Genomic DNA, 24269 nt, shown 5'->3' on the forward strand with positions numbered 1-24269 from the left:
GAATGTCGTCCACTGCCTGTTGCCCGCCAGCTGCAGATATACTGCTGTACATTAATGTATGATTTTTACTGAAGAGTTTTGGCAACAGATTAGCTGACTCCATCGTCTGCTCCTCCACTCACCTCCAGCAGAGAGCCACTTGCTCACACCTTCCCAAGGTAGTACACCATTACAATATCAGCGAGTCACAGTCTGAATCAATCAACTCATAAAATACCTGAGTGAAAGATGCTGAAAGAACTGAGCTAGCAGTCACACAAATACAGACAAATTATACAATGAAAATCTACTTAGAAAATTTCTGGAATCAACTAAGTAACAAATTTAGAAATTTATTACAATCTCCTATGCATTGCTCTCAAAGTAATTGTGAAGGCAAGATTGCATTAAGTACAGCATGAACAGATGCATTTAAGCCACTTTTCTTCCCATACTCCATACGTGAATTGAAAGGGAAAAAGCCCTAATAACAAGTACAATTGGACGTACTCCCTACCATGCTCTTCACACTGGTTTGCAGAGTATAGGTGTAGACCGCTCTACTACTGGAAAGATGTTGCCCATGTGTTCATCTAATGGCATCGCAGATTATTGAAAACATTGTTCCAACAGTACAAAATTAGTGTTTATGTTTAAATGAAGTGGGTCGAAAACAAGTACTAAATGTGTGTACTACATCGAAGTGCATTAGAGCCACAGTAAGCATTCATTGTGTTCCAGGGAGTGTAATGGAGTGGAGGGGAGAGAGATGTGTGGTAGAAGTGTGAGGGAAGGTAGATCATTGGATTGTGTTCATGCACTTCCCTCATTCATAGGTCTGCATACCGCAGGTCAAACAAGTGAGCTCCCACTATATCTATCCCACTACATCACATAAGGCATCTACAGGTTGTTTCACAAAGTCATACAGGCCTTCCACAGTATGCCTAACGAATCACTTACTACTACTGTAGGCAATGCATCTGCACAGACTCTACACACATCCCTGTAACTGTTCTAATACACTACTACAGGAGAAATTGATTCTTAGTCAGCCTGTATGGATACTGTAGTGTTCTTCTGGTAAAGACAACTTCCCACACCCTGAGCACTGCTTACCTTTCAATTTACAGACAGACTAAACCACCTCAGCATTTCCTGTCCAGTTCTCTTATGTGAGTAGACAAAATAACTTCACTGATCTAGTGTTCATCTAGTGATGAGTAACCTATGTAGTGTACTTGAGAAAGGGGTTGGATTAGTAAAGGTGGCACCTTATTGCTGTCTATCATTGACAGCATACTGTAAGGACGACCAAAAGGTTACTGCACTTCTTTCATCATTAATTGTGTTACTGGCAGACAGCATAAAACTTTCCCATTCATGAATTGCTGGCACTTATAAAGTGGGCTGGACCAAATGGAGCAACTTATCACACATCCACAGTGAATCTTCCAAGACGGGTGTGATTAGGTCTGATGGAATGGTACTGATCATGTACACGTGTAGAGCGGAAATCTGCTTTTGTGCATCACTTGACTTGCATTTGAATACCTGAATTTCTGTAAAACTAGGTGACATACTTTTTTTGCAGAGGGAGACAAATGTGTGTGAATTCCTAGGGGACCAAAATGCTGAGGTAATCGGTCCCTAGACTTACACACTACCTAAACTGATTTGAGCAAAGAACACCACACACACCCATGCCCGAGGGAGGACTAACCTCCGGCAGGAGGGGCCGCACAATCTGGGCCTCTTCATAATCTTGGAGAGTTGAGGCTGTGGTGATGAATTTGCTAGACCTCATGCTGTGCAAAGTATTCCAGACAGTGATAGTGGACATAATGAAATTGACACTGTCAAACACATATGGACAGCATGTTACACTTGGAACAGGATCTTCAGTGTGGCAGACAAGTGACAGCTCCAGCTGTTGAGCCTTTTTACGCAACAGCTCACTCAACAACTGCAAATAAGTACGCATTTAATAAACTGAAAATAACTGTACTATATGAACACGAACTCAGTGAAATTATTTTGTCTTCTCACATAAACGAACTGGACAGGAAATGTTTGGAGAAAAAAAAAAAAACAGCAGTCATGGTGGGGGAAGTTCCCTTCCCTGTAAGAACACTAGAGCATCAAGATGACTTAGAATCAATTTCTCCTCTAGCAGTGTAGAACAGTGTGCAAATATATACATAGATTCCGTGCATATGCATTACCTGTGTTAGTGTTATTAGTAACTTAGTAACTTATATCTGCATTTCATGTAGTGTTGACACATTTTGTGAACAATAAACACTCCCCTGGGATGTCTGCACACTGTCGCCAGTGATTCATAGGCATACTGTGGAGGAGAATGAAGAAATGTATGACGAGATAAAAGAAGTTATTCAGACACTGAAGGGAGACGAAAATTTAATAATCATGGGGGACTGGAATTCGATAGTAGGAAAAGGACGAGAAGGAAAAGTGGTGGGTGAATATGGAATGGGGGTAAGGAATGAAAGAGGAACCTGCCTGGTACAATTTTTCACACAGCATAACTCAATCATAGCTTTGGTTTAAGAATCATGAAAGAAGGTCATATGCGTGGAAGAGGCCTGGAGATACTGGAAGGTTTCAGATAGATTACACAATAGTAAGACACAGATTTAGGAACCAGGTTTTAAACTGTAAGACATTTCCAGGGGCAGATGTGGATTCTGACCACAGTCTGTTGGTTATAAGCTGTAGATTAAAACTGAAGAAACTGCAAAAAGGTGGAAATTTAAGGAGATGGGGTCTGGATAAACTGAAAGAGCCAGAGGTTGTAGAGTGTTTCAGAGAGAGCACTAGGGAACAATTGACAAATATGGGGGAAATAAATACAATAGAAAAAGAATGGGTAGCTTTGAGAGATGAAATAGTGAAGGCAGCAGAGGATCAAGTAGGTAAAAAGATGAGGGCTAGTAGAAATACTTGGGTAACAGAAGAGGTATAGATTTTAACTGATGAAAGAAGGAAATATAAAAATGCAGTAAATGAAGCAGGCACGAAGGAGTATAAATGTCTCAAAACTGCCTAAGCAGGGACGGCTAGAGGACAAATGTAAGGATGCAGAGGCATATATCACTAGGTGGGCAGAGATGTGGCAGGAATTCATTTGCAGAAATCTTGAGGGAAGACCCTCACTATTCACCTTAAGTGTTTTAGCAAAATTGGAAAATCTAAATGAGGCTAGTTACATAGCACTTGAATCACACTTCTCCCAAATACAGGATACTTCCCTGGTTTCGGAAGCTGACTGTGCGAAAACTATGCAGTATACAGAAATACAGCACATATCAGTGGGTAAAACATCTTTTCAAGTGTGATATAGTTGCAGATTGAACCAATAGGAGACACATGTATCAGTACATTTAGACAAATCGCCCACTGCATATTGTCGAATTTAATTACTTAGTCCCTGCAGATAGGCAACCCAATAAACAGATTTCCAAAGTGAGCTGCTGACACATCAGCACCAGTAAAGTGAGTTAAAAACTTTGACAGGTGCTCTATCTACTGATGTGTATGTATTTTCTGTACATCTAGTAGTTTTCATGCATTCATGCAATTGTCTTCCAGAACCCTGGAGGTGCTTATGAGTAAACCTGCATGTATGTTCAGTCTTAACCATTGGACTATCTCATTCAGTAGAAAAAAAAGAAATCTAATTAGTCTATAAAAGTCTGGGTGTCACGAATGGCCTACAGTTTTATAAACTTTCAGCAAACTTAAGAAAAAAAGGAAGAAAAAGGTAATATGAAGGCTTCTCAACATCCCGTTACAAAACTTGAAGTTAAATGATGAGCCAGTATAAATGTTCAGCTAAACAAAACAGAAAGGAGGATCAGAATGACATAAAACTTATACAAGCTTACCGAGTGTAGATCTGTTCTTCAGAACAAGGTAGCAATGGTAGGAAAACAAAGACGCAAGACTAACTGCGAACATGACAGCCACAAAAAAAAGGAACAATATGTGAAATCTTCCAGCAGTCTTCAATTCATCCTGAAATAGAAAATCGTTTCCTCATATTTGGTCAACAATTTCAAATTTTCAATTAACTATTAAAATACGTAACAGAAATGAGGCTATATCTTTTATATTAAGAAAAATAGGAATAATATAAATTATAATATGATACATACAAAGCACAAATAAATGAATGAATGAATGAAATTTGCTCATTAAAAATAAAAATAATATTTCACCACTATTGCTGCAAAGTGTTTGTATTTTCCTTTCTGGAAATGTTTATTTCATATTCTATGCACAGTGCATGTTCCACAACTACACAAGATAATATTTACCAGAAACAAAGACAATCTATTCCAGAAACAGGAATAATTGCAATAGAAAAACAAAGCACTCACCTTCCAAAAGCTTACGAAGTAAGGCAATGATGTAAATGCGATGAAGAGGCAGTACAGAAGTGCATACCCCAGAAACAAAATAAAAAATTTGTAATTTGTAAATGCCACACAGTTGTTAACCCATGGACAATGGTGATCCATTTTTAGAACACATTCACCACATGCACTACAGTGATGTGTTCTGTCAGGTTTTATGTGCTGACATTTTCCACAGTATCTGATATCTAGGAAACAAAAAGAAAATAACAGTGAATGACAACATGTCAGTGATGTGTTCTGTCAGGTTTTATGTGCTGACATTTTCCACAGTATCTGATATCTAGGAAACAAAAAGAAAATAACAGTGAATGACAACATATCAAGTAAAGATAATCACCACTCACTCAGTGACAGCACAGGCAATGAGAAGAACACACTATCTCTAGGGCATGTACCAAATCACCAGTTCTCTCAAACACCTGAGATTTGTACCTTTACTGATTTAATTTAAAGGTGTTATTGTGTGTCTCATGTGTTCAATTCAGTGCCTGTAGCTTCACTTGTAAGGTAAATGATGATGCATTTATCCTCAGCTGTAAATAAACAGAACACATTTTTGTTTTTATCACCTAAGTTAAATCTCAAGAATTCAATGCAGGAAATATGGCATAAATATGTATCTGAGAGAGTTAGTTGTTTTTCTTCTTTTTGTTTCAGCCATCTGTGGACAACATTAATTCAGATCAGCTTTTTTTCTCCTGGTCTTTATCCTTGTCCACCATTCTTTCATTCAGATACTTCTGCAGATGACACTATCAACCATAGAATGCTCATGAAAAATCTGTACAACATACACCATCAGCTCAAAAAAAGTACTGGATTTAAAAGACTGTTTTATGTAACACAGGAGAGTAGGGAAAGTTAACGGTATCAACAAATGGATGGTCACTCCTAGGGCAGTGTCCTGGCCTCTTTTATTTCATGTATACGCAAATAATTAGCCAACACCAGAACATATTATTCATTTCTTGTATGTCTATAATCTGGCCTGGCTATTGCCTCACAAGGAAAGAACTTTGAGGAAGTACAAGCAAAACTGAAAAACTTGTTAAGCATCGTGTTTGAATATTACCCAGAGAACTCCCTCAAACTAAACCCCTTGAAGAGACAAGTTAGTGCTTTCCACCTTCATTATAAACATGCAAACAGAAATCTGAATGTCACCTGAAATGACAGCAACATGGAAGACATAGAAAAACCAACTTATCTGGGTCTCCTGTTGGACAGGTCACTGACATATATATCATTGCGAGAAGACCTGTCAAAACGTTGCCACCAGAATCATCATCTTGAGGAAATAGTCAACAGTAAATAGAGAGCCAGACCTACTATATTAAGAAAAACTGCCGAAGTACTTTGCTTGTCCAGTGTGGCATATGCATCTGCCATATGGTCCAGCTCTGCCCATGCCAAAATGTTAATACAAGCCTAAATGGCAAATGCAGGCTAAAAACAGAACGCATGAAACCCATTCCTCTTGGGAAGCTACAAAAAGCAGCTGGATTCTCAGATCCTAAATCCTGAAGAATTGCACATGAGCATAAAAAAAATTAATCAGACTTTCAATGAGAACCATCCCCCACATGCTTCATGTAGACCTGATGGACTTATTTCCCACAAGAGATTCCCTAGTACTGAGCTAAATGAGCTCCCAAAGGACTACCCTGCCTCCCAAGAGATATCCAGCGACACTACATCATGTTGGAAGTTTTGCAGAACACTAAATGAGATCAGAATTTGTGTAGTGCCAGTCAAGCCAAATCTAAGTAAATGGGGCCTTAAAGATGAAGCAAACAACAAATGCAACTGTGGAGGAGTCCAGGACACAAAACATCATCTACAATGTGCTAACTGTCCCACGAGATGCATCATTAATGACCTATGGCTTGGCAAGGAAGCAACACTGGACACCACCAGATATTGGGCTGAAAATCTTTAAAAGAAATTTTCCTGACACAGAAATGTTAAGAAAGTAAGCATGAAACTAGTTGAGGCAGACACAAAAATTGTTACTTGCTCTTATGTTTCATAAGTGGATGTTATGTGTATGCTTCTCATTTGAAGGACTGCTAGCCCTCTTCCTATGGCTGAAAATGTTTTACTCCTGTGGTATAACACTGAACAACAGAAGAATTGTTTACAGTTATACATGGAGAAATTTAAATTACTTTGCCTGTGAAACTTCCTGGCAGATTAAAACTGTGTGCCCGACCGAGGCTCGAACTCGGGACCTTTGCCTTTCGCGGGCAAGTGCTCTTGAGAGCACTTGCCCGCGAAAGGCAAAGGTCCCGAGTTCGAGCCTCGGTCGGGCACACAGTTTTAATCTGCCAGGAAGTTTCATATCAGCGCACACTCCGCTGCAGAGTGAAAAACTCATTCTGGATACTTTGCCTGTATTTGCTTGGTTACTTGCATACTCTCTCTGTTTCTACGTGTAAATGACTGTATATTGTCAAACAGTGGAAAATCTAAGATGGGTTGTAACAATTTTATGAAAAGGATAGTTGCTACTCTCCATTAGCAGAGATGCTGAGTTGTAGATAGGCACAACAAAAAGATTGTCAAGAAGTGAGATTTTGACAAAGAAGGCCTTCATTGGGGAGGAACACACACACACACACACACACACACACACACACACACACACACACACACACAGAGTATCTGGCTGCTGAGGTCAGCCAGAGACTGTGGTCATTTGTGTGCGTGTGTGTATTTCCAATGAAGGTCCTACTGTCCAAAAGGTCCCTTTCTGACAGCCTTTTTGTTGCGTCTATCTTAGACTCAGCATCTCCACTTTATAGTGAGTAGCATCTATCATTTTCATTTTCATAATACTGGTTGAATACTGTGAATTTTTGTAAGTAATGATACAATTTAAACACTGTCAAATTTAAATTATTCATTTAAAGGGAAACTAGAGTTCGATATATACTACATGGATCTACCATACAGAGTATTAAAATATGAAATCATGTATAAATTTAAATTTGTAAGCTCATGAAGACACCAATTTTTGTGGGTCAACTGAAGACTCATTTGTATTTACTTCAAATGTCCACCACCGCAGGGCAGACCACATAAAGAAAGTGCTAAAGTTGACAAAAATTTAGCATCCCAGTAGCTTTCCTGGAGCCCATTAGCAGGGGGATACATGCCAAAGAGAAAGATAGTAAGTAGTTTAATCCAGTGTCCCAAACTGAGAGTACCATTTACTTCTCTCCATTACAGTTAAGACTGACATGGAAAATGATATATTGTTTGATCTGCAAAAGACCACCACCACCACCACCACCACCACCACCACAAACAGATTTGGAATACACAATTAAATGTAAAAAAAAGTGAAGTAGAAATAAATGTGAACATGAAAAAGGAGACTAAATGACCTTACACCCACACATCAAGGCAGAGAGAACAAAGCAGTCAGTCAATGAAGGTAGTCACCAGTGTCTTGACTCTTCTGTCACCAATCTGCACCATCTACATACAAGTTGATCAGGAACTAACGTAAGCACAGATGCATGATAAATTGAGAAAGAAGTCTACCACTTCGAACATGAAGCAGTTGTGTCTACCATTATTAATGGACTGAAATCCAAGTAAATTTTCTGCCCCCCTCCCCCCCCCCCCCTCTCTCTCTCTCTCTCTCTCTCTCTCTCTCTCTCTCTCTCTCTCTCTCTCTCTCTCACACACACACACACACACACACACACACACACACACACAAACACAGAGAGAGATACACACACACAAAAGAAAGAACACAGCCAGCATTTCAGCTTTCAGGGGCACCGCAACAACAATTCATTGCAAGACGGTAGTTTGCACTGACTGTAGTTACACACATCGAGTTATTGGGCTCACCTCCAGAAATTGTGCGTGTGGTTACAGGTAGATTCTGTGCAAACTGCTCCAGAATTTGGTTTTCCGCTTCCACATTACCTGCTTCTTCTAGTCTCTGGAGTTCTTCAGGTGGAATTTTGAACTGCAAGGCAAAAAAACACACAAATTTTGAACAATATACATTACAAATGTCATATAATATGAGGAAGAAAGTTAATCATGTAATGTTTTTATGCTAGTATACTTAGCACTTCACCTAAAAATGAATTTGAGAACTAAAAAAGGTTTTCTTGCTACTGAAAGGCTACATATTATTTTATTTCTATTTCTTTCATTGTCAGTTATTTTGATCCCACAATACCAAAAGAACTCTACTGTTTTCAGTGTGTCATTTCCTAATCACATTCCCCAGCACCACCTACATTCTATTCCTCTTGTTTTATTTTTGTTGCCATTAATCTTATGCCTAGTTTAAATACATTATCCATCCCGTTCATCCTAGGTCTTTTCCATCTCTGACAGAATTATATCACGGCAAACCCAAAAGTTTTTAATTCTTCTCCCTGAATTCTAATTCACATTCCAAAATTTCTTTTTGATTTAATTTACTGCTTGCCATATACACAGTTTGAATAACATAAGAGATAAACAACCACTGTCTCACTCCCTTCTCAACTGATGCCTCCCTTTCATATCCTTCAGTTCCTTCAGTTCCTATAACTGCAGTCTGGTTTCTGTGAAAGCTTTCTCTAAATCTACAAATGGCATAAATATAGGTTTAATTAAACAATGGAAAACCCAGGATGGAATAATGACGATATTATGAAAAGGAGAGATTGCTACTCACCATATAGTGGAGACACTGAGTCTGAGACAGGCGGTGTGGGGAGGGGAAGGGATTAGGGTACAGGTGGGGGACAGTAAAGTGCTGCTTGTGGGAGCATACTGGGATTATGTGGACAGAGGGAAGGGCAGCTGGGTGCAGTCCGAAGGTTAGATGAGGGGGCGAGTGAAGCAGAAGAGGATGGAAGTACAAAGACTGTGGATGAGTAGAGGGTTGCGTAGTGCTGGAATGCGGACAGGGAAGGGGGTGGATAGGCAAAGGACAATGACTATCAAAGGTTGAGGGCAGAAGGGTTATAGCAATGTAGGATATATTGCACTATGTCTATTACAGGGATATGAGCCACGAGGCATGGGGATGGGAATAGGGGTTGTGTAGGGATGGATGAGGATATTGAGTAGGTTAGGTGGGCAGTGGAATACCACAGTGGGAGGGGTGGGATGGATAGTGGATAGGGCATTCCACATTTCAGGGCACAACGAGAGGTAGTCAAAACCCTGGTGGAGAATGTGATTCAGTTGCTGCAGTCCTGAGTGAAACCGAGTCTTGAGGGGAGTGCTCCTCCGTGGCCAGATGGTGGGACTTCAGGAAGTGGTAGGTGAGTGGAGATATAAGGCATGGGAGATTTTCTGCCCCCCCCCCCCCCAGCCCTCCATCTAACTGCCCCACTGCAACAAGCTGCCCTACCCTCTCTCCATCTCATCCCTGTACGCTCCACAAGCAGCACTTTACTGTCCCCCACCCCTACCCTGGAATCACACATCCCCACACCCCCCAGCCCCAGTCACCTCCTTACCTCTATCCCCCATATTGCTTCTCTCATCTTGCACTGCTTGTCGCAGTCTGTCCTCAGTAGCCTGAGACTGTAGCCGTATGTGTACATGTGCGTATGCGGTCTGATTCCGATAAAGGTCTTTTTGGCCTAAAGCTTACTTTTCTGACAGTCTTTACATTGTGTCTATCCACAACTCAGCATCTACTCTATAAGATGAGAAGCAATCTATCCTTTCTAAATATTGTCAGAAATGTAGGTTTCACTTTCCTCACTACCCTCTAAGCTGTAGGGCGCTGTTCCTTTATATCTCCCAAACCCAAACTGATTTCCCTTCAAGTTGGCTTCTACCACTGTTTTCATAAATAATGTGAGTTATTTTGCTCCCATGAATTATTAAACTGGTGATTTTGTAGTATTCACATATATCAGCAGGCCCTGTACAACAGGTTCTGTCATAACTAATTCTGCCAAATTTCATAAATAATTCATAGGGAACATCAATTACTGCAGGTGCCTTATTTCGAATTAAGTCTTTCAGTGCTCTGTCACATTATCCTTTCAGTATCACATCTCCAATCTCATCTTCCTGATCTTCATCCACTTCCTTTTCCTTTTCCAGAAAGTCTTTGCAGTTCTTTCCTTTGTATCAACCTTTTACATTTTTCTTCCAATTTTCAGTCTTTTCTTATCTGCTCGGTACTGGCTTGCAGTCAGAGCTCTTGGTATTCACATAGTTGCTTCTCTTTTTCTCCTAAGACTTTCTTATACATGGCATCATGTTTCCCAAAATCATGAAAGCTTCTACAACTTTTCCTTGTCTTTCTTTTCAAACTATGCAATTCCAGTCCTCTATCACAATTAAATTTTGTCTTAACTACCTTAATAATTTCTATTATCTCATCAAACATTTCTGAATCTCTTCATAATTTGCAGCAATGTTAGGAAATTTATCCTCTTAATACTGTGGTTGAGCCTGTCTTTGTGTGTATTTCAGCTTTCATTATTTATAGTCATTCACCCACTTTCGTATCAGTGAGATTATCAGTGCCCTCACAGAAATTAGTAGGAGCAAATGTAGTTAAAACATTATAAAACACGAAAGAGTAAGTCTTAGATAATTATGCTCACTGGCTCGCAACCTCACTCTTGGTCCAATAATACAATACCAAACGCCGTTAATTAGATTTTATTTTTAGGCTACCAGTTTTGACAATACATTATATCATCTTCAAGCCTACTTAAATAGAGTAACATTCATATTTCAAAATACAGCAGCACAATGGTTACTCTATCTAAGCAGGTCTGAAGATGACATAATGTATCATCGAAACTGGTAGCCTAAAAATAAAACCTAATTAACGGTGTTTAATATGGTATTCCTGGATATTGACCAGGCATAGTCCCACACTCCAGACAGAGGATGGAGTTTCATTCATCACTCATGGTCAGTCACACAATCACATTATCTCACAACCTGTCACGTAGCATAAATACATTATCTGATAAGCCTATGAATATAATAGAGGGAAACATTCCACGTGGGAAAAATATATCTAAAAACACAGATGATGTGACTTACCGAACGAAAGTGCTGGCAGGTCGATAGACACACAAACAAACACAAACATACACACGAAATTTAAGCTTTCGCAACAAACTGTTGCCTCATCAGGAAAGAGGGAAGGAGAGGGAAAGACGAAAGGATGTGGGTTTTAAGGGAGAGGGTAAGGAGTCATTCCAATCCTGGGAGCGGAAAGGCTTACCTTAGGGGGAAAAAAGGACAGGTATACACTCGCACACACACACATATCCATCCGCACATACACAGACACAAGCAGACATACAGAGTAACATTCATGTTTCAAAATACAGCAGCACAATGGTTACTCTATCTAAGCAGGTCTGAAGATGACATAATGTCTGCTTGTGTCTGTGTCTGTGCGGATGGATATGTGTGTGTGTGTGCGCGCGCGAGTGTATACCTGTCCTTTTTTCCCCCTAAGGTAAGCCTTTCCGCTCCCGGGATTGGAATGACTCCTTACCCTCTCCCTTAAAACCCACATCCTTTCGTCTTTCCCTCTCCTTCCCTCTTTCCTGATGAGACAACAGTTTGTTGCGAAAGCTTGAATTTCGTGTGTATGTTTGTGTTTGTTTGTATGTCTATCGACCTGTCAGCACTTTCGTTCGGTAAGTCACATCATCTGTGTTTTTAGATATATTATCTGATAAGCCGTAAGATAGTGTAGATATGGTCATATTGCAAATTAAAACACAATTAATACAAGCGAAAAGTTAAGCAGGAATCTGCGGCTGGCTTATCACTTAAAAGAAAAGACCACAGATGAGCCAAGCACCCTGAGAACACATTAAAAACTCCTCCCTAAAGTTTTAGGGAACAAGTCTGACATTTCATGAAACGTTAATAGTCATACAGCATTTAGGTAATAGCCAGTTAAAATAGAGGACAAATCTGTCAGTAAATTAGCTGCTGCCCTCTTGACTGAATATAAAACAATGTACTACAATGTGGTGCAGCGAGATCTGTACACCATGAGCACCACACGCTGGAGAGTCCTCTTGCTGTAACAAGAAGTCACACATCATAGGACTATGTCCAATGTGAAAAAGAGTGAGAGACTGGAAGGAGGTACATCACAACCAAACTATCAACTTTACTAGGCACAGTTTATCACCTGTCACTGCCAACCAACCTTCTTCCTATCTAAGCACGACTCTGTACTTCAACAGGGAGGTGATAGAATGTAGGTGAATGGCACACTGAACTATCTTACCTTCTGTACCTGCCATTTTGTTTCCCTTAATACCTATGTGTGCTTGTACCCATCAGGACACCTCCTTAGCAGTTACAGTACATCTCTTCCACTCCAGTATCTCCTATCCACATCTCTCTTCCAATCCTCAGACCTACCTACTGTACACGATTAAGGGATCTAACATTTCATACTCCAGTCCACAGAGACCCAGATTTGTCATAAAAAATAATAATATCCTTCCGAGTAGTCCTCAGCTGGAAACCTGGATAAGGGACTGTTTTATCTTCAGAATATTTTAGACAAGAGACTCTCATTATCATTAAACCATGAATTAGAGCTGCACATACTCAGGAAATATAATGGTTGTTCTTTCCCCTCACTTTCAGCTGTTCCCTGTACCAACATAGAACGGACATATTTGATGTATGTTAGAAGGCCTGATCAACCAAATACCCAGTTTGTTATCCCTGAAACCACTGAAAAGGCTGCCAATCCTCTTCAGGAACCACAGCAGTCCGCCTTCCCCACACATATGCCTCTGATGTGTTGCCCCTATAGTAGTTGAAGCACACAAGCCTCCCCATCTCATACTTATGATATTAAAACAGCAACTTTTTGCTTGCCCTCAATAGCCAATCTTCTGCAAACCAGTTTGCATGCAAACTTTATTCCAGAGGTTTTCAAGTGCTTGTCTACTGGTATGAATATGCTTCCTCTTGCAAGCACAAGAAATTGCCCATCAAATTGGCAGACATAACAGCAACTTTATTCAGACTTTCTACTACTATTGTTCAAAACAGAACACTGAAGATCTGCCTCGTAGCAGTCACTCATGGTCAGTGGCCAATGACCTCTACGTACAGATTACGGTTTGTATGTTACTCCGAGGAGAATATGGCAAAACTGTGTGCCATCTCTTTATAGGCAACTGTGGGGGCTGTGTCAACTCAGACAGTATGCAACTTCACACAATCAATTTCACCTATAGGTGTCAATTACATAAAGTGAAGAGTGGGTGTGGGTGTAGGTGTGGGTGAGAAAAGCCATATAGAAGAATGTGGAGATGGCCAGGTACCAATGTGTGCACCAAATCTGTTGCTGCAGCCTGCCATTCTGGTGCAAGTAATGATGTTTCAAAATGATTCAAATGGCTCTGAGCACTATGCAACTTAACTTCTGAGGTCATCAGTCGCCTAGAACTTAGAACTAATTAAACCTAACTAACCTAAGGACATCACACATATCCATGCCCGAGGCAGGATTCGAACCTGCGACCATAGCGGTAGCTTGGTTCCAGACTGTAGCACCTAGAACCGCACGTAATGATGTTTGATACATATTATTTACTGGACATTGTTGTTAATTCTGTTGATCACACTACAAACTATTTCGTGCGCACCGTTATTTCCATGTTAGTTTCACCATATGTCATACTGCTAGGAAATTCAACCAATACCGTGACTCTTATTATTGGTTGTACAAGTTCTCTTCCAGATGTGTTTGGGCTGGAAGATTGCACATACAAACTAGAATCTGTAAAATCTGAACTGGCAATCAACATTGTTCTAATACAAATAAAGTGGGATGACTCACTTTTAAAATTCATCTATTCTGTGGTCTACATCATTTGCACTATCTATCATAGTAACAGTTTTCAGAATATCTTCTCAGTACATCAAGATCTGAGACTTCGAGATATATAAAACCAAGTGCAGCCAAAATGACAGCTAAGGAGTAGGTCACAAGAGGCTTCTCAGATCATCTCCTAAATCATTTATATAGATCAGTACCAGGGCAGGGCCCATAACACTTCCTTGTGGAACCACAGATATCCCACTTCTGTTACACTCCGGTCAACTACTATGAACAGTTACATTTCTGATAGCAAGTCATGAATCCTGTTGCTCAACTGAAAATCGAAGGGATTGTGCAAGACTAAACCAAATCCTCACCAGCACTGAAGATTCCAGACATGTATCAACCAATGATTTTGCAGTTCTCATAGATGGCTCAAAAGATGTAACAGTAATAAAAAAAAATACCTTAATGCTATGACTTAATAGAGTCATCATGTGTAAACAATGAAATAATTAAAGTTAGTAAGTATTTTGAATCTATCTGCAAACAATTTAAGAATGTAACACTTATTGAAATGAAGAATTCTGTTACTTGTAATCATCCATTGTGAATAATTTTAACTCCAAGAGTTTGCCATACAAGACATGGTAAGAACCCAAATGGATTAAGAAAGACTTTGTTGACCCAAAATGTACTCAATGTGTTGCATAACAAATTAGCCTGCTCTAGCAAGTTAGTTGACATGTCCCAGCCCTCAGAACCAGATTAAGGAAATGTGTAAGCCTGACCAGGCATGAGATATAGTGGTCTTGGTCAAAGCTAAGAAAATCATAACATAGAATAAAAGACACACTAAAAGTAAACATTCAAACTGGGCCCAGTATAAACACTGTACCTACTTGTGGCAAGAAAAAAATAAAATAAAATAAAATAAAATAAAATAAAGCTAATTTTCTTACACACAAATGTGCAGTCCTTAAAAGAAAAGTTACTTAACAACAGTACTGGCTGGATGAAATTAATTGCAGTATCCTCTGTGTGAATGAACAGCACATTAAAATTACAGACATAAAATTGTTTGTACCATTTGTTTACTCTCTGGGATCTAGTTACTGTAGAATAAACATTGCCCACAGTGGAGTGTCAATCTACACCAATAAGAATATAAATCTGGAATACTCAACTACAGCTCTCACCAGCCCATGTGTAGAAGGTGTTCCTAAAGTATCTGCTATGGCATTACAAATCCAGAAACTCGTTATTGCAGCTGTTTACCAAACACCATCTTCTGATGTAGAAACATTTGCAGAAAAACTGTTTTAATTTTGCAGAGTACTAAATATAAGCATAATAAAACTTTTATCATAAGAGATGTTAACCTACATATAAGAGTAAAGATAAAAAAAAATGTGATTTTTTTACTACAAATGTTATGATCAATGAATTTTTACTGCTTGAATGATAAACCAACCAAGGTAGAAGTGCGCCTTGACAACAGAATTAGTAATGTGTGTAGAAGACATGTAGACTGTGACACCATCAAATTAGTAACATCTGACCATGCTGTCCTATAGCTCAAAATTGGAAGCCTGCCTAGCCTATGGATAATTCCATGTTAACTACAAACAGAATTCTCAATGCAAATAATACTGAAAGAACAAGAAATGAATTGAGAATAATACAATGGTTCAGTATATTAACCAGTGAGAAAGATACTAATGAATTCTTCTCCTCCTCATTTTCATTATAAAACATTCACTAGACAGCAACTGTCTCCTTGTAACTAAAATATGCACAACTAGCAATAGGAACGAACCCCAACATAAAAAAATGTGGTACACACAACTACTCAATAAAATCAAAATAGTTTCACTCGTGTTTTGAAAGCAATATATGAAGACTTTCCTACTGGCTTGCTAGGCCTAACACAAGAAAGGATTTTCTGTGGGGGGTTGTCTCCCTTAGCCTTAGGAGTTTCTCCTCCACCACAAGACAGTGGTTCCCTTCTCATTTAATTCCCAGAAAGGAGGGTTGCCTCATCTACCAGCTAAGCTGTTCCGAAGTCTTTCTTCTCCACCGTCACTGCCATTAAGGTCTTCACCCGTTACCCTGGGCATGGGTTCAGTGTTATACCCCACAGGATTGGGTCCCTGCCTTAACTCAGCCACCCTATCACTCCGGCCTACTTTAAGTGTAGGATGCCCACCCCCACGATGTGGATGTGCCAGACAGGAATTACCCCAGTGGAGGAATAGGGAATGGGACCCTACCTCCCTGGAGCTGGGTTAATGATTGTGTATGGTGCCACAATCAAAAATTGGAGCATGGAGAAAGTGGTGGAAAACTAAAAATGATGAGGACCATAAAAGATATATAGAGGAAAAGAAGTGCAAAGAAATAGTGAAAAAAGCAAAGAAAAAGGCATGGGAATAGTTTACAAAAAAACTTGAACAAGATGTGAAGAGCAATAAGAAAATGTTATACAAAATGACGAAAAATAAAAGGAAAGCTTCTGAAGTACCAGTAAAGATGGAAACAGAGGTTGGTACTGTGATTGAAGATCCAGGGAATATAAAAGATCTCTGGAGAGAACATTTTACGAAGCTGAGGAGCAGGTACACAAAGAAACAACAAATAATGGAGAAACTGAGAGAAGTTGGGAAGCAGAATTAGGACAAATTACATGGGAAGAAATGGAAATAGCTGAATAGAAGATGATTAGGGGGGAAAGCCCCAGGACCTGATGAAGTATCAGTGGACATGATACGAGCAGCAGGTCCAGTTGGAATGCAGTGGCTGTATAGAGTACTATCAAGTATGTGGAGAAATAGTACAATACCTGAAGATTGGAGAAGAGGAGACATTGTTCCCATTTCCAAAAAAGGCAATAAAAGACTTTGTAAAAACTACATCAGAATAACCCTTATGAGTCATACAGCCAAGATTTTTGAAAGAATTTTACTAAATCGAATAAATGAGAAGAAAGAAAAGGAGCTGAGTGAAGAACAGCATAGGTTTAGGAAAGGAAGAAGCATGATCAACCTGATATTTTCTATCTGTCAACTGGTGGAAAAAAGTTGGGAGTATAACAAAAGGATGATAATGATTTTTATAGACATAGAAAAGGCATATGACTCAGTTAACAGGGAAAGACTCTGGGAGGAAATGAAGAAGATAGGTATAGAAGATGGATACATAGTGTAATAAAGACAATGTACAGAGGACACAATTGTAGAATTAGAACACCATTGGGGAACTCTGAATGCTTTGAAATAAGACAAGGACTTAAACAAGGAAGTATTCTATCTCCTGCACTTTTTAATGTTGTGATGGAGGGAATGAATAGGGGAGTTAAAGATATAGTAAAAGAAAAAGACAAAAAGATGATTTTTGCAGATGATATGGTAATTTGGGGTGATAGAGGTAGATGTACAGTTACAACTTGATGCGTGGAAGGAAATAATGAAAAGGTGTGGATTAAAAAATAAATAAAGATAAGAGTCAAGTAATGGTATTTGGAAGAGACAAAGGTATCAAAGGGAATATTAATTTGAATGAACAATCCTACAAAGCAGTAGACAGTTTTACTTATTCAGGGAGTGAAATATCTAGTGACGGAAGAATAACCAATGAAATTAATAAGTTACAGAAGGGAGACAATTTCTACCAAACAATAAAACACCTGATTTGGAATAAGGAAGTTTCAGGAAAAGCAAAACTCCTTATGTATAAGAGTTATTATTTCCCAATTGTCACCCATGGAGGAGAAACATGGACAATGACAAAGACTGCAAGCAGGGGAAATGAAATTTCTCAGAGCTGTTGAGGTAAAAACAAGAATGGACACAGTAAGGAATGTAGATATTGGAAAGGACCTTAAACAAGAAAGTATGAGAGAATAAATTAAAAAAAAAGAGATTAAGATGGTACTGGCATCCATGAAAAAAATTCCATTGTTGTTCGAGAACGTGAAGTTCATGCATGGGCAGCTGGAAGAACTAAAGATGGATGGAAAAAGACCCAGAGGACGCCCAAGAACACGGTGGAAAATGGGAGTGAGAATATCTACGGAAAGGAGAGGTGTGACCCGGCAGCAAGTGGAGGAAGAAAAGTGGTGGGAGGACCAAGTCGAATGGAGAGAACTCGTCAGCACCCAGACCTGACATTAGCTGGAGCGGGATCTGGATATAGATAGATAGATAGATAGATAGATAGATAGATAGGAGTTTCACTCATGCTGAAGGACAGAATTGCTGACAGTTGTGAGAACAAGAATGAGTATATAAGCTTAAGAAAGATCTTACAAATCTGAAATTAGAGCAGCAAAAATCAAAGGAAATGAAGAATACAGCCTAAATTATAAAAATAAATGTAAAGCAGCTTGGAATGTAGTGAACAGTGAGATAAGAAACAGGAAAGGATGATACCAATATTCAAATCAACTGTAGCAATCTCAATGAATATTTGTAAATCCTGCAAGTTTCCTTTTATCACACAATGATGATAAATCTGATGCTGAGGCCCTCCTTTTGCAATCACAGAATAAACCAAATGAAAGATTCAATTGGAGATAAATTACTGCTAAAAATGTTAATAATGCCATAAACGAGCTGAACAGCCCCAGAACAAATGTCTACTATGAGTCCAGTAACTATATTCTCAAATCCATAATTAAGGAAATCAGAAAGCCTCTGCTCTATCTTGTAAATAAAATTTGTAATTATAGTACTTTCCCTGAATGCCTTAAAACAATAGTTACACTTCCAGTACAGAAAAAGGGTGACAGAGCCATACCAGATAGCCATAGTCCATCATCAATTGTCCCTATAACATCTAAAACCATGCAGAGTTGCATATGTAGACAGACCTACAGGTATTTTGAGACAATCATGTTGCTGAATAAAAGCCAGGTTGGATTCACATCAAAACAATCATGATCAAGCTACTTAAAATCTGTTAACTACAATTCACAATGATTATGAAAGGAAACCGATCACCTGTGCTACACTTATAGACTTGCGTAAGGCTTCTGATTCTGTATCACTTAATACTATTACAAAAATGTTGGAAGACTACGGTTTTGTACATAAATCACTGAATTTAGTTAAATCCTACCTGAGCCAAAGGCAGCAATTAGTGCATGCCAACAAGGGGACATGAAAATTAAGAGAGGAATACCACAAGGCTCTGTCCTTGGGCAATTCCTTTTCCTTGTACATGCTAATGACTTCTCATGCTGTAAGGCGTGCGTAAATCTTCTATATGCTGATTATATGACTATGATCTCATCCAATGCGAGTATGCAGGTAGTTATAGACAAAAATTAAAAAAACTGAGAAAAGGAGTCAGTAGTGTAAAGCTAACCAGTTGTGTATAAATAAAAAAAGACAGAGGTAATATATTTCAACCAAAGGCACAGCTGCAGTTTTGGGTACTGTTATGGAGAAATTCATTTCATAGTAGCTGCATTTTCAGATGGCAGGAAAAAGTAGTAAGATGTACTCAAGGATTGGGTCCTACAGAATTCTGTATGACATCCTTCAGTCAATTCAATATATTGACTCTCTCAAGTCTTTATGTATAACTGCTTAACATACTTCAAAGAAAATATACAGAAATGATTATAATAGAGGGAAACATTCCACGTAGGAAAAATATATCTAAAAACAAAGATGATGTGACTTACCAAATGAAAGAGCTGGCAGGTCGACAGACACACAAACAAACACAAACATACACACAAAATTCAAGCTTTCACAACAAACTGTTGCCTCATTAGGAAAGAGGGAAGGAGAGGGAAAGACGAAAGGATGTGGGTTTTAAGGGAGAGGGTAAGGAGTCATTCCAATCCCGGGAGCGGAAAAAGGTTTTCCGCTCACGGGATTGGAATGGAGGCACACTCGCTCGACTGATGTATCCGAGCAAGTCGGCGGTCGCTGAACATTGTTTGTCGGAAAATCACGCTATGGAGTATGAACGCACGAGGATTCCGGTACAGACGTCGAGATACTGGGACAGCGTTGTTAGAGAGGCCATTGAAATTCGCACCAATGATGATCTCATAAACTGTGACTGTGGCTATAATCTTAGCAAGGCTTGGGAACCAGCGATTGGGTTAATCAAGAGTAAATCGAGCAAACGTATAGTTGTGACGACCACGGCGGACAGAGCCATCACTCCGACTTCATCTCAGACCCCGTCGCAATCTGTTCCAATGCGCGACCGTGGCGCGGGGCGCGGACAGCGGAGGGAGCGCATCGCGGGCGGAGGGTATTTAAATCGGCCGCCGCCGCGACCGAACCGAGTTCCCTCGGAGCAGCCATAGCGTACGGATCTCCGTGCTGGCACGTTCACAGGAGCTCAGTCCGTCAGTTCACCTGATGATGGCGACATGTATGATTGCCGAAATATTGTGCCCGTTGGACACTGTAGACCGGCAGAACACCCGTGGATATCTTGATTATCTCCAGTTTCAATTATAGTCTATTTGCACGAACAGTGTATATTAAAATTTGCTTTCTCGCTGCCTGTTTTATGTATGTGAATGTCATTTTCAACCTGTCTCTTAAATATCTTTTGTTCCTGCCCTCCCTACCATAAAAATCCTGCTGCTCTGTCACTTGTAACCACTGGTACTGCGGTACTGTACCAGATATGATAGTGTGTGTGTTCCCCCCCCCCCCCCCCTTTTTCATTCATATTTGCTAGTAGCCCAGAAAGTTTTCCCTTCATGAGGATTCCTGAACTAACTGCTCAAAATGGTTTTTGGAGAAAGCATTTAGAACAATTCTGGACAATTTTTTATGCCTACTACTGACATTAAACATGTATTTTCATCAATGCATCAAGGCTAGATTGAAGTCATTGCCAGGCACAATTATACATGAAATGAGACTCAAATGTCCTTGAACCCTCCAGTAACTATATCGTCCAAGTTGGGAGGTCAGTAAAAGGAACGAATTATTAACTTATTCCTGTTGTCGAGTATAACCTCTATCCATACTAACAAACAGCAAGTATGTACTTCAGTTTCACTATAGAATAAACTACTGTTAACATCAATAAAAATGTCACCACCATCTTAATTTCATCTACCCTTTCCGAACATAGTTCATTGATAAAAATGTTCACCGAATTTATCCTTTGCTTTAGCTGCCTTTCAGTAGCTATAATGATTTCTGCTTCAGTGCTTTCTACAAGGACTGGGAGCCCAGGTTCTTTCCTGACAGACACAACAATTTACAAAGTAAAATTTGAAAACAAATTGAAAAAGTTTCTCCTTGACAATTTCTTCAATTCCACAGAAGAATTTTTATTATTGTAATGTGAAAAACAAGGTGAGTAGGCATTATTTACAAATCAGTTTGCAATGTGAATGTCAAATGAGTTGTTCCAAATCATTATGATTCATCATGCAAAATGATCCATAGATCATGAAAATAACTACCTACAACTATAATACAAATCATCTGTAGGTCTACACATGTTCTTTGTTTGACCTTCTCTGTTTCTGTCCCTGTTTGTTCTCCACGCAGCCTCTGCTTTCCATGTGGCCATCTCATGTGTGTAATGAACCCTTTATGTATTAAGGGAGTACCAACACCTCCCCAACACCTCTTCACCCTATAGCACCAGTCAAGAAATTTGCAGCCCACATGGCTGCAGAACTGGCTGAGCCTCTGATTCAGACCCTCCACCTAGCTCTGTACTAAAGGTCTGCAGTCAGTCCTCTCAACAAAGCTACAGGTGGTGAACTCCATCTACACCATGCAGTCAATATTAGCTCTCTTTACCACAGCAAATACCTGCTGAAAACAAAAAAGAATCTCTTCCTATACCAAATGACATTAGTACCGCTGACATAAGATATCACCTGCAGTTGGCTGTACTTCGTGTTCTTTATAGCATCCACGAGAACATACCGTATGAACTCAAATTGCCATCATCTATTAACGGGACTGGCTTAAGTGGCACATCTCAGCCATCTCATTGACAGTATGCAAAGGATTACCCAAAAATGTTACAATGTAACAACTCAGTATTGAATGTTAACCAGCAGCAGGTGATGATTTCACCGATGCACACTTTCAGATTGCCTTTATTTTCAGTTACTGTTTTGCCTCTATTTAACAAAAAAGTTATGCACACTTAGTTTATAAGGGTTATTTTGCCATTCCTGGCACTCCTTCATTCGCTACACCACAGGCATCACCAGAATCTCTGGCAGCATTACCTCATTACAATGCTTGCCACCCAATCACATTCCAATTATATATTATATAATGTGATCCTGTACCAGTTAAGATAATCAGTGGCTCTCGATGAATATGGGGTAGGTAAATGTAAGAAGCTTGAGCTTTTACTTTAATTTGGCATCACAAGAAGACCGAGACTATGTTATACAAGGATATCATTGCAGAAAACTTCACTCCTGAAGTGATATCAGAGTGTTAATATGAGGTCTTCTGACTTCTGGATACTGAGAACTAAAAACACAGGAAGCAAAGAAAGTTATGCACATAGTACTTACAAAAATTCAAACAGAAAACTGTGTATTTGTGGATTAATTAGCATTACATGAACCACTGAAGTAAACTTTAAAATACATACCTGACTTGGAACTTTGCCTATTTTTGTAAATATTGTCTGCCAGTACGCCCAGCAAAAAATGGCGAACAACAGATGGAACAGAAGTAGGTAAAACACTGAAAAAAGAGAAAGAAGAACCAATTAGTCTTAATGAAGTAAATTTTCAGTAATGAGATGTTTCTGATTAATAAAAAATAACAGTTTTAGAATGGTGGATCACTCATGCAGAGGTGACAAAAGTCATGGGATAGTGATATGCACACATACAGATGGCGGTAGTATCGCGTACACAAGGAATAAAAGAGCAGTGCTTTGGTGAAGCTGTCATTGTCATGTGAAAATGTTTTTGATGTCATTATGGCTGCAAGATGAGAATTAACAGACTCTGGACATGGAATGGCAATTTGAGCTGGACAGCATGGGACATTCCATTTCAGAAATCGTTAGGGAATTCAATATTCTGAGATCCACGGTGTCAAGAGTGTGCTGAGAATATCAAGTTTCAAGCATTAGCTCTCACCACAGACAACACAGTGGCTAATGGCCTTCACTTAATGACCGAGAGCAGCGAGTCCTAAAAGATAAGCAACACTGTGTGACACAACCACAGAAATTGATGTGAGAAGTACTATGAACATCCATTTGAACACTGCAGCAAAATTTGGTGTTAATGTGCTAAGGGCCCCAGACAACCAAGACAAATGCCTTTGCTAACACTACAACATCACCTGCAGCACCTCTCCTGGGATCGTGGCCATATCATTTGAACCCTAGACAACTGGAAAACCGTGGCCTGGTCAGATGAGTCCCTATTTCATTTGGTAAGAGCTGATGGTAGGGTTCGAATGTGGTGAAGACCCTACAAGCCACGGACTCGAGTTGTCAACAAGGCACTATGCAATCTGGTGGTGGCTCCATAATAGTGTGGCCTGTGTTTACATTGAATGTACTGGGTCATCTGGTCCAACTGAACCTATCATTGACTGGTAACACTTACGTTCAGCAACTTTGAGACAATTTGTAGCCATTCATGAACTTCACGTTCTCGAACAACAATGGAATTTTTTTCATGGATGACAATGCACCATGTCACAACTGTTTGCGATTGGTTTGAAGAACATTCTGGACAATTCAAGCAAATGATTGAGTCACCCTGATTGCCCGACATGAATCCCATCGAACATTTATGGGGCATAACTGAGAGGTCAGATGGTGCACAAAAACTGCACCAGCAACACTTTCGCAACTATGGATAGCTATGAAGGCAGAAGGGCTCGGTATTTCTGCAGAGGACTTCCAACAGCTTGTCGAGTTAATACCACATTGAACTGCTCCACTGGGCCCAGTAAAAGGAGATCCAACATGATATTAGCAGGTATCCCATGACCTTTTGTCACCTCAGTGTATAACAATGTGCTTAAATGGCTTTTAACAGCTTTTTA

At 39.5% G+C, this 24269-nt stretch overlaps 1 protein-coding gene across 5 annotated transcripts in view; it reads right to left on the reverse strand.

The window, feature by feature from the left end:
- LOC124723158 (palmitoyltransferase ZDHHC2) overlaps positions 1-24269 on the reverse strand; it is a 279047-nt gene that overhangs the window by 113086 nt on the left and 141692 nt on the right. For all 5 annotated transcript variants that reach the window (XM_047248352.1, XM_047248350.1, XM_047248353.1 and 2 more), the window contains exons 3-6: positions 22849-22943; positions 8289-8409; positions 4383-4606; positions 3888-4017 (exon numbers count right to left, since the gene is read on the reverse strand). In XM_047248352.1, coding sequence (XP_047104308.1) covers positions 3888-4017; positions 4383-4606; positions 8289-8409; positions 22849-22943 — 570 coding nt within the window. The remainder of the gene's footprint in view (positions 1-3887; positions 4018-4382; positions 4607-8288; positions 8410-22848; positions 22944-24269) is intronic.

This window comes from Schistocerca piceifrons, chromosome X (assembly GCF_021461385.2).
Source record: "Schistocerca piceifrons isolate TAMUIC-IGC-003096 chromosome X, iqSchPice1.1, whole genome shotgun sequence".
In the NCBI taxonomy this organism is placed as follows: Eukaryota; Metazoa; Arthropoda; class Insecta; order Orthoptera; family Acrididae; genus Schistocerca; species Schistocerca piceifrons.